The sequence below is a fragment of the Gopherus flavomarginatus genome, chromosome 3 (genome assembly GCF_025201925.1).
Source record: "Gopherus flavomarginatus isolate rGopFla2 chromosome 3, rGopFla2.mat.asm, whole genome shotgun sequence".
Taxonomy (NCBI): domain Eukaryota; kingdom Metazoa; phylum Chordata; order Testudines; family Testudinidae; genus Gopherus; species Gopherus flavomarginatus.
The window spans coordinates 127249589-127261616 of NC_066619.1; the positions used below are offsets into that span (position 1 = coordinate 127249589).

The 12028-nt window shown below is 41.6% G+C and overlaps 1 protein-coding gene across 2 annotated transcripts in view; it reads left to right on the plus strand.

Moving 5' to 3' along the window:
- RNF38 (ring finger protein 38) overlaps positions 1 to 12028 on the plus strand; it is a 219225-nt gene that overhangs the window by 167200 nt on the left and 39997 nt on the right. For both annotated transcript variants that reach the window (XM_050943104.1, XM_050943105.1), the window contains 2 exons: positions 692 to 905; positions 5644 to 5811. In XM_050943104.1, the coding sequence (XP_050799061.1) occupies positions 692 to 905; positions 5644 to 5811 (382 nt within the window). The remainder of the gene's footprint in view (positions 1 to 691; positions 906 to 5643; positions 5812 to 12028) is intronic.

Below are 12028 nucleotides of genomic sequence, written 5' to 3' on the forward strand. Positions count from 1 at the left end.
ATTTTTATATTAATCTGTCTGAGTTCCCCCTCTGTAAAATGGAGATACCACCACCTTAGCTCACAAGGGTGGTGTGAAAATAATCAAAAGTTTGTGAAGCATTCAGCTACTACATTAAGTGCCATAGAAAAAGCCCATGAAGAAATTAATAATTCTGTCTTCAGAGCAGAGTTTGAATAGTGTGCACTAAATAAGGCCTGAGGCCACACACTGAATAATGAAGAGAAAATATTGAATAGTTGTGTGCTGAATGAGTCAGGGATCCTTTGGGGGAAAAAGGGTGTGATCATATCCTTGTAGACTGTATCATGCATACAAGATTGCACAAGCAACCTTAATCCTGGCATTTTCTAACTTTTGAGTGCTTGACTTGGCAACCTGCATGTTCTTTTAATGTATCTTGTGTATACAATATCTGTATAAAAGTGCTTAATTTAGCTTGTGGTGGTTCTCCTGACTGGCATATTTTGGTATAATCACTTGTGTTGTGAAATAATTGCATCTATACTAAGGCTTTTATCAGTATACCACTGTCTTTTTAAAAAATAAAATCACACCCCTAGCTGACATAACAATGTTGACGGAACTGTCTAGTATAGACTTGTCCTCAGTATTGGATTATGTATGATATTGTTTAAGAAAGAGGCCTGTGGCAATTTGTGTGACGTCTTCCCTTTTAATGTGTTCCCAGTCCTCCTGTTAGACGTCAGAGAGCAAGAAGGGATCGCCTGTCTCGACATAACTCCATTAGTCAAGACGAAAACTATCACCATCTCCCCTACGGACAGCAACAAGCAATAGAAGAGCCCCGAGCCTTCCACCCACCGAATGTATCCCCCCGTATGTTGCACCCAGCCGCTCATCCGCCACAGCAGAACGCAGTGATGGTCGACATTCATGAACAGGTATGAGAATGTTGGGCTGAATGTGCTAAGGACACTGCATTTCTCTAAGACTTTCAAAAACTCCAAGTAGTTGGCACTGAAAATAGAACACTGTGGTAACTACTGCTGGCAGTCTGTTGTGGCAGTTTCTTTCAAGAGTCATAATGGTGCACTAGTAACATACAGCAGTGAAAATACCATAAAATATTGGTGATTTAAAAAAAAAAAATCAAATAAAGCCTAACAGAGTGAAAGTTACTGATTTGGCCAAGGCAGCCATCAGCACAGTTCCAAAGGCCTTCAGATCACACTTTTGAAACACAATTTTTCTGCTTCTAAAGTGAATTTAGTTTGAGAGTGGGTGTGGTAGTTGTGATGTAGGCATTCATAAACCCTGAAATAAAATAAATATCTTTTAGCTCTAGGTGCTTTTACAGGATTAAAGTAGACAATATAAACATATAATTCACAATGCCTTCATGTGGATAGAATGTAATAAACTCCTGTTTTCAGCCCCAAATCTGTTGTTCTAACCCTCAGGCAACTCCCTCCCCAAATGCCCCAGAAAGAAATTAATCTTTGCAGCATATCCTAAAAGTTAAGTTTTGGATTGAGACACCAAGAGGTGGAGCCGTTTCCAGAATCAGGGACAGTTTGGAGATGATGTCCCACTAGCATAGCCCCACCCTGTCCATATCAGAGGGCTTATAGGCCAAGTGCATTTGTTGACTGCAACTACCTAGCATCACATGGGGAGGGAGTTAGCCTGTCAGATAGCCAGGTCACAAACTGTTCAGAGCTTTACGTTAAAATTAAGCTTTAAAACCCTGCCTGTAAACTCATGTGGTCAGTGCGGATAAGGGATCACTGTGCAAAGTTCTCAATAAGCAGACATCTACATTGTGCACCTGTGAACTTCAAGTGTACAGGTTTAAGCTAACAGTCCTTCTGGCCTTCTCTGAATTTTCCCTTATGTCTGATAATTGATCAACTTGCTGGAGCACCTCAAAATGAACACCAAATTTGTCCTCCCACTCTGGATGATGAGATTACATCAGGGCATGTCTGGGGGAAAACAGGTCCCGCAGCACTGCTTCTATGCCCTCTTGTCATCTTCTATGACCGGTATGTCAGTGTTGCCAAGGTCTTGTCGCCATGGTTACTTGAGGGTCCTTCATGCTGGTCCTTGACACTGACTCTACATCAGGGAAGGGATCACTTCCTCCTGGATGCCATGGTTGGTCTGAGAGAAGTAGTCCTCTTCTGACTCCCATCTGGCACTGCCGTCAGTGCCTAGCAGTCATTGCCTAGAAACCTCTGCCATCCCTGCTACAAAAAGTCTGCAGTGTTGCCTGAGCCAAGTCACAGACCACTTGGACTATCTTCCCACAATGTTTTTTGTCATGGAGGTATGCAAGACTGTCATCTGTATAGTGATACTTGTTTGGTTCTGTAGCAGATCAGGAGAGCTGTTGTCTTTAATTTTTTTAAATTGAGTTAATTTGTTTTGAGTTAATCACTTGAATTAACTGCAATTAATTGACAGCCCTCACATAAATTAATTGCAATTAATCTCATCTTTAATTGCATTGTTAAACAATAATAGAATACCCATTTAAATTTATTGTACATATTTTTGGTTCGTTTTTCTACATTTTCAGATATATTAATTTTCAATTATGCTAACAAAGCATGAAAAGGCATACAAAGGTTTAGCATATCTGGCATGTAAATACCTTAAAACACTGGCTATAACAGTGCCATGCAAACGCCTGTTCTCACTTTTAGGTGATGTAAATAAGAAGTAGGCAGCAGTATCTCCCGTAAATATAAACAGACTTGTTTGTCTTAGCGATTAGCTGAACAAGAAGTAGGACTGAGTGCACTTGTAGGCTCTGAAGTTTTACATTGATTTATTTTTGAGTTCAATTATATATATAAAAATCTACATTTGTGAATTGCACTTTCACAATAGAGATTGCACTACTCATAGAATCATAGGGTTGGAAGGGACCTCAGGAGGTCATCTAGTCCAACCCCCTGCTAAAAGCAGGACCAATCCCCAGACAGATTTTTACCCCGGTTTCCTAAATGACCCCCTTAAGGATGAACTCACAACCCTTGGTTTAGCAGGCCAATGCTCAAACCACTGAGCTGTTCCCTGCCCCTCCCCCTCCCCTTTTGGAAGGGACCTCAGGAGGTCATCTAGTTCAGGGGGACTCAACCTATGGCACTATCATAAACTAGTCCCAGATTTGGACCTTAGCGTCCAAAATATGGGGGTTAGTATGAAAACCTCCAAGCTTAGTTACCAGCTTGGACCTGGTAAAGCTGCCACCTCCCAAAAAATTAGAGTGTTTTGGGGCACTCTGGTCCCCCCAAAAACCTTCCCCGGGGACCCAAGACCCAAATCCCTTGAGTCTCACAACAAAGGGAAATAAACCTTTTCCCTTCCCCCCTCCAGGTGTTCCTGGAGAGAGACACAGAAGCAAACTCCGTGAATCTAAACAGAGGGATTCCACCCTCTTCGTTTCCAGTCCTGGAAACACAAGCACTTCCCTCTTCACCCAGAGGGAATGCAAAGTCAGGATAGTAAATCTAACACACACAGATTTCCCCCTGACTTCTTCCTCCCACCAACTCCCTGGTGAGCTGCAGACTCAATTCCCTGGAGTTCCCCACTAAAGAAAAACTCCAACAGGTCTTAAAAGAAAGAAAAATACATAAAAATGGTCTCTCTGTATTAAGGTGACAAATATAGGGTCAATTGCTTAAAAGAAATATGAATAAACTGCCTTATTCAAAAAGAATACAATTCAAAGCACTCCAGCAACTATAGACATGTAAATACAAAAAGAAAAACAATAGAAACCTTACTGCCTTACTATATTGTACTTACAACTTAGAAACAGAAGATTAGAAAGCAGGAAACAGAAATCACTTCTCATAGCCGAGAGTGCAGGCAGAAGACCCCAGAACAAAGGACTCTCACACAAAAAACCCTCCACCCAGATTTGAAAAAGTCTTGTTTCCTGATTGGTCCTCTGGTCAGGTGTTTCAGATTACTTCTTTCCAGGTGTAAGAGACATTAACCCTTAGCTATCTGTTTATGACAGGCACCTGTACCTAAGGCAGCACACAAGCTGATTTTCAGTGGCACTCACACTGCCTGGGTTCTGGCCACTGGTCTGGGGGGTTCTGCATTTTAATTTAATTTTTAAATGAAGCTTCTTAAACACTTTAAAAAACTTATTTACTTTACATACAACAATAGTTTAGTTATATATTATAGACTTATAGAAAGAGACCTCCTAAAAATGTTAATATGTATTACTGCATGTGAAACCTTAAATTAGAGTGAATAAATGAAGACTTGGCACACCACTTCTGAAATTTTGCCGACCCCTGATCTAGTCCAACCTGTTGCTCGAAGCAGGACCAATCCCCAACTAAATCTCCAAATGGCCCCCTCAAGGATTGAACTCACAATCCTGGGTTTAGCAGGCCAGTGCTCAAACCACTGAGCTATCCCTCCCCCCGTACTGTACTTGTGTGAGATGAACTGAAAAATACTATTTCTTGGTTCTTTTTACAGTGCAAATATTTGTAATAAAATAAAGTGAGCACTGCACACTTTGTATTTTATGTTGTGATTGAAATCAATAGATTTGGAAAATGTAGAAAACATCCAAAAATATTTAAATGGTATTCTATTCTTGTTTAACATTGTGATTAAAACTGGGATTAATTGCGATTATTTTTTTAATTTTGCAATTAATCGAGATCCATTTTTTAAATAATTTGACAGCCCTAATTTGTATTTATTTCCATCTGTGTACTAGTTTGTTCCTGCTTGTTAATTCCCCAAGAGCGGGATCTAGGCAAGCAATTCATGAAGGAAGAAGAGGGGTTTTTCCAGATAATTGCCTTTTATGGATCCACACTCCTTGTCTCTAATTCTTTCGAGTCTTTACTGGAGATTTCTGATATAGTGTAAGAAAGCAAGCAGTGGTTGGGGTCCTCTGTCTTTTAGAGCCTCGGGTTTGAATGTTGAGTTGTAGTAGATGTTGCTAATTCCCAGCCCTGGGCATTTTCAGACCAGGAGTTGTGGGTCCTTAGTGTCAGTTACCTGTAATTGTGGTGCTTTGAGGAATGTAACCTTTCCCTTTCTAGTTTTTAAATTAGCCTTTGGTTTTATCCACTATTCTATTATGTTTATTTTAGAGACATCCCTTGAGCTTTCTCCTTAGAGTGAGAATGTGCAAAGATGGTTATCTTGGGAGAAAAAAATGATCTGAATTTTTTTCTTCGATATCTCTGTGGAAAATCGTTTAGCCACTCTTCCCATCAGAGTTTGGAAGACTGTTTAGCTACTTGTACATTCTTCCTTCTGATTTTAATTGCCTTTTATGTGGGAGTTACTGCCTCCTTTTTGAAAGAAACTCATCTGGACACACGAGGGCGACCCTACAGAATCTGAGACGTACTGTTTGTGTCTTGAGGGGTTTCAGTGTTTTGAGTTGAGTTCCCTTCCTGGCATTGTTCAGGAAGCGCTGATGTAAGAGCAGTAATCTATTGAGGAGGATATTTTTTAAGAACAGGAATTACAGGTTTGTAATTTTTTTATACTGTCAGTGTAAAATGTGATTTTTCTGGTATTTAGATGAAAGTTTGCTATTTTTAAATATCAAACCATAACTATTCAGAACCCTCTGAATTGTGTAAATTAACAAAATTACTGAAAACTGTTTCAATGCAGATCCACCAGGGCACAGTCCCTGTCTCGTACACAGTAACAACAGTGGCACCACATGGGATTCCGCTCTGCACAGGCCAGCACATACCAGCTTGTAACACACAGCAGGTCCCAGGATGTTCGGTGGTTTTCAGTGGACAGCACCTTCCCGTCTGCAGTGTGCCTCCTCCAGTAAGTAGGTTTATCTAATGACACAGGCTTTCATCTCCAGTGTGTGGGGTGGGCAGCCTGGAGCTTCACAGCTAATGTGGTTTTGCCGTTTACATCAGAGAAATCCACTCTTCACTGGGCCAAAGTGCGGGTGTATAAGCAGACCTTTTAGCTTGATGTAGGGTTGTGTGTTTTATGTATTTTTTTCCATAGTGATGCAGTATTTTCTTAACATGTTTTAACTAAAGTCAGAACTAGCTTAGGCTCCAGTCTCTGGACACACATCCATAGCTTCACAAAACAAGTTCAGAAATTTGGAGGAAAGGGTTTTTAAAGTTAATCAAATAGTAGGAAGCCCACTAAAATAATTCACTAGGTGTAAGAGACCCCTTCCCCTCAGAGGGTGTGTGCACATATATAAAACCAGCCCTTCCAGCTGCATCTCTAAAATCAATAATTTGTGTAAATACTAGTAAGATTTTAAAAAAAAAAAAAAAAAAGACTAACACAGGCCAAAAGAGAGCTCAACTATTTGGAAACACATTAACAAAGAAACTGTCAATCCAGAAAACTGCCTTTTCATGTGTGTTTTAAATAAGGCCATAATGGAAAGTAACATATGTTGAGTCTACACCCTCGTAATGATTTGGAACATAAAGACTGGAAAAAATCTTTGTGCAGGGCTGCGTTTATAGGGCTGCATTTCTCTCAGTACCAGTTCTTCTGTACCAGTCACACTACTGAGCGGTTCTCTAGCCCCTGCTTCTGTACTGATTCCTTTTTTTTCTATGTCGTTAACTTGGCTTAGTTTTGCAGTTCTAGAAGTTATGAAAACGGGGTGACTTAACATTGTGGTTTAGGTGTGAACTAATATTGTGTTAAGAACCTTAATTTCCTGAGTAAAGCACTTTTCTGACTTCAGAGTTAATTTCTCAACTTTAACAATGCATAAATAAACCTTTTTATATGTAATATTTATATGACGTGTATATGCAGAAGCATATCAGTCCATTTTGCAACATTTAGTTAGCATGTGAACATTGACTGCCCCAATTCACACCAGCATAACTTTTTTTTTCTTCTTTTTCAAGCAGAATATTCATTCCCTTTCCAGCTCCTGTTTACTTCAGGGGCTTTTTGAGCAATGAAAATTGCTCATATATTTTGTGGGGGGGGGGGAAGGCTTGTAGCTCATTTACACTAAAGATACTCTGCATTGTAATTACAGTAATAACTATTTCAAGACCCTTTACACTGCTAGAGCAGTCTATTTCAGAAGCTGCTGTTGCATCTAAGTTGATGGACCAGGGACAGCAGTTTTAATTCACTCTGTCCAGACCCCATTCACTCCCTATTGGATATCTTCTTCAGCTTTCTGGCATTCTGCAGTCTAAGATGCCTGTTGGTAGCACTTCCTCTTCATAGTTGTTTCTTTGCTGCAGCACCTCAATCCTGTGCTGGGAGTGGGAGCTGTCAAAATTGAGGTGATCTGTTACATGGTCAGAGTTCCAGGGAAGCAGAGAGGAGAACTCCCCTGTCTATATAGATTAAGTCACAGTTTTAAGAGCTGTAGATCTTTACTGCTCAGTATCCTTCAGTGGAGTCACATCTAGCTCACAGAAGTGAGTGACTGTGACAATGAAACAGTGGTTTGAACAGTGAACTCCTGCGAAAGGGACAGTCTCACATGGCTCCGAAAGTGCTAAGGAGCAACAGATGAAATCAGAAAAGGAGTATCTGTGCAGAGCAACCCCAAGAACTGATTGGGTGGGTAGATAGGTAGGTGCACCTCCAATGAAGCATTTCTGGGCTTTATGCAGTCTCGTAAAATCTGTGAAACAGCAGAGGACAAAGGGGGAAAAGTCCAGCTTGAAAGCAACTACTACAGTTAAAACTGCAGAGGAATTAATGTTAAAGGAACCCTCCAGAATGTTTCAAAATCTGACCTGGGAGAGCACAGAGAATATCTTTCATTGAATAATGCTCAGAGTGGAGTAATCTGATTGGAGAAGCAGCTCTATAGTTTCAGTGCACACATGGGTAGAAGATAATTATATGGGTTTGGAACCCTCTTCACTTAAACTGATTTCTGCCTTATCCATGACATTTAGTTATGATACTATTTTATATTCAAAACATAACAAGTTTGCCCATAAAACAGTCATAAAATACAGTTTAATCTACTCATGCAAGGAGATAACACATCAATTTAATCGTGTATATTCAGTTCAGTGAAATCACTATATTCAAAGAATGTTAAATTCACAGGGAAAAATGAATGTGAGGAAATAGTCTGCCCATCTTCACCCTGCCCTCTTGTGCTCATACATTACAGTAATTTTTAATCACATGACAGCATGATATTTCCACAAGACCTCTCTTACTCAGTGCATACATGTGACCAATCAAAACTGATTTTTCACCTGATCATCAGAATGTGTTGTCTGTCTCAAATTTCAGCTTTTTAGGTCCACCTATAGATATTAGAACTGTTCCCAAAAAAGGTTGTTGGGTTTTTTTTGTTTTTTAATGTTAAGTTGGCTTTTCATTGCCTTAAATGACAGAACCATGTTTGCATACATTTTTTTAAAAAATCACCTTTGGGCAAAGATAAGATCTGGAAAATTTTCAGCCTGTAAAATGAAACCTTGACAGCTTACGCAAGGCATTTGACTTGGTATCACATGACATTTTGCTTCAAAAAAGAAAAGAAAATGATGCAAAATTAACATAGCACACATTAAATGGATTAAAAACTGGCTAACTGAAAGATCTCAAAATACAGTGCAAACAGAGAATCCTCATAGAGAGCGTGTGGTGTTTCTAGTGAGGACCTGCAGGGATCTGTTCATCGGCCTATGTTATTTAATACTTTTATCAATGACCTAGAAGAAAACATAAAATCATTATTGAAAGTGTGTGGATGTCAGGAAACTTGAGTGGTAAATAATGAAGAGGACAGGTCACTGATACAAAGCGATGTGGATCACTTGGTAAGCTGGGCGCAAGCAAACAATGTGCCTTTTCATATGGCCAAATTAAATGTATACATCAAGGAACAAAGAATTCAGGCCTGTACTTACAGAGCTGAAGATTTTATCCTGGGAAGCAGGTGGCTCTGACAAAGACATGGGGGATCACGGTGGATAATCTGCTGAACATGAGTTAAAGTGCAATGCAATGGCCAAAGGGGCTTGTGTGATCCTGTTTTATACATGCAGGGGGATCTCAGGTAAGAGTAGGGAGGTTATATATTACTTCTGAGTTTGGTACTGGTGTGACCACTACTGCAATACTGTGTTCTGTTCTGCTGTCCACAGTTCAAAGAGGATGTTGATAAACTGGAGAGTGTTCAGAGAAGAGCCATGAGAATGATTAGAGGATTAGAAAACATGCCTTACAGTGATAGACTGAAGAAGATCAATTTATTTAGGTTAACAAAAAAGGTTAAGGGGTGTCATGGTCATTCTGTAAGTACCTACATAGGGAACAGAACTTTGATAGTGGTCTCCTCAGTCTAGCAGGCAAAAGTTATAGTACAATCCAATGGCTGGAATTTGAAGCTAGACAAATTCAGACTGGAAATAAGGTGCATTTCTTCTTCAAATTGTGTCCCTGTGGTCCTCCACTTTAAGTATTGTTGCATCCTTGCACTCATAGTCGGAGATTTATGGTAGCAGTGTCCAATTGGGCATGCACAGTCCCCCTCTCGTGCTGCTTCAGGCAGTTAACTGATGCTGTGCAACCAACCCCCACCCCAGTTCCTTCTCTTCTGCTGTTAGCTCAAATTGGAGCACCCAGCAGTGCCTCACAGCTAGAAATAATCCTTTTCCTTTAGCTGTAGTTCTTAATTAGTATACAATAGACTCATTTTCCTTCATATCTTATCCCTGTCCTTTTAAAAAAAAGAAAAAAAAAATTCCTCGTAGGACTGTAAATTTCCATCTCCCCGATTGCAGCAGCATCGCAGAAGTTTTCTCTCTCCACATTACTGAGAGAATACGCTCCTTCGGGGCATTCCTGGCTCCCCAAGCTTCAAACTTTGCACTATCTGCCAGCTTTCAATATTCCTCTCAGTGCATCCGTGTCTTGGTGAGTGACATATAGCAAAAGTGCTCGCACTGTCACAACTTGAAAGGCCAGAGATCTACAGTTAAAGCTTCTCCTCATGGAGAAATCTCTTCACCCGGCGTCTGAGCCTGAGGTACGAACCCCTCCCAGCCAGAAATCACCGCCTGCCGCCTGGGACAAAGGCCCCTCTTCTCGGGGAAAAGATCCTGGATAACCTGCCAAGAAGGCAGCAAAGGAATGGAGCACCATGTCCCCAACTCCAGTGTCGGCTAAGAAAAGACACCCCAGTATCAACCGCACTGGCCATATCAACGGCCAACAGACCAGGTACTGATGGTACTAAGAAACCCAGACTCCTACGCAGTTGAGCTCCACCAGAGGCATTAAGGGGAAAATGAAACCCCATGCTACAGCACCAGCAAGCAAACCATTGGTACTGAGCATTCCAGCGCTAATGCTGCCACCTGCTGCTGGTACTACGCACCCCAGCTCCACAGCTGCGCCAGTAAGCACACTCCAGCACACAGTACTGAGCGTCACCATCCCACCAATACTGAGACTGGGCACATGACAGCAGTTCCTGTGTCACATAGAGTTATCTGTCTCGGTACCGCAGTCTCCTCTCCTTGGCACTAACAGTACATGCGGTACTTAGCCAACCCAGCTCTTCACAGCTTTCACCGCAGTTCTCTAGTGGGGAGGACAATGGAGAGAAGGATATAGGACACTTGCCACAGCATTCCTCTCCTGTGGTGGCTACTCCCACACAGGCCCCACCAAGCATAGGATTCCCTGTAGATTTTACAAACCAACCCTGGTACAGCCAGCCCCGGATGCCCACAGTGTCCGTCCAACCGCAATGGCCATTCTGGCAGCCATGGGCTCCATATCCACAATAACAACAACAAGGAGTACCCACCACTCTGCTCACAACTGATGCACCTCAATCCTCATATTGCTATCAAAGGCACCTCCTGCTGTTTCCCAACAAGGGACCGAAGAATGGGAGGAATTCTCTGACCCACACGACCAGGCTGACATTCAGGTTTCATCTTTCTCACCGGATGACACAGTTATGCCTCCGCCTCCCACCACAGCAGACAATTTCAGGCAATTTCAGAATTCCTACAAGACAGTGGCCACTTCGCTAGTCATCTCTCTGGAAGAGGTCCAGGAGTCTCACCATAAGCTAGTGGGCATACTACACACATCCACTTCATCCAATATTGCCCTTCCCATGAACGATGCGATTATGGACCCTGTGAAGTTGCTTTGGCAAACACCAGCAATGATTGCACTTACCTGTAAAAGGTCTGATAAGAAGTATTACGTGCCGGCCAAGGGCACTGAATTCCTTTCCTCACATTCAAAACCGAATTCACTGATTATCAATGCGGTGAACGAATGGGGTAAGCTATCATACGGGATGTTTCTATAGTTTTTTTAAGACTGGAAACAGCTCGATCTTTTGGGCTGCAAACCATACTTGGCTGCGACCTTACAATTGAGAATTGCCAACTGTGAGGCCCTACTGGCAAAGTGTGATCACAATAATTACGCAAGTCTCTCGGAATTTATAAACTTTATTCCAGAAGACTAAAAGGATCTGTACAAAACAGGCATCACAGAGGCCCACCTTATCACCAGAACAGGGCTACAAGCTGCCCTTGACTCCGCTGATTCCACAGTGAGATCCATAGCAACAGGAGAGCCTCCTAATTTCATCTATCTGGTTTCCCAAAGCCAGTGTAGACCACTATAGAATACTTACTGTTCAAAGGCGGCTAATTCTTCACAGACAAAATGGACAAGTTATTGCATACCCTGAAGTTTTCCGAAACTACATACAGACAGTAGACAATCCAGACTACGCTCCTTGGGCATCTGCAGGGTTCTTTCCTTTTATATCGATAGAACAAAATATTTTTGTAAGTCTCCGAAATTATTCATTTTCCATCACCAAGCAATCCAAGGGGCATGCCATTTCCAAACAATGCCTATCCAAATGGATATCAGCCTGTATCAAACTCTGTTATCTCTAATATGAACAACAACCCCCCATGGGGCTCCGTACGCACTCTACTAGGAGTCTCAGCCTCCATAGCATTTCTCAATAACATCCCTATTGCAGAAATCTGTAGGATTGCAACCTGGACCTCACCGCACA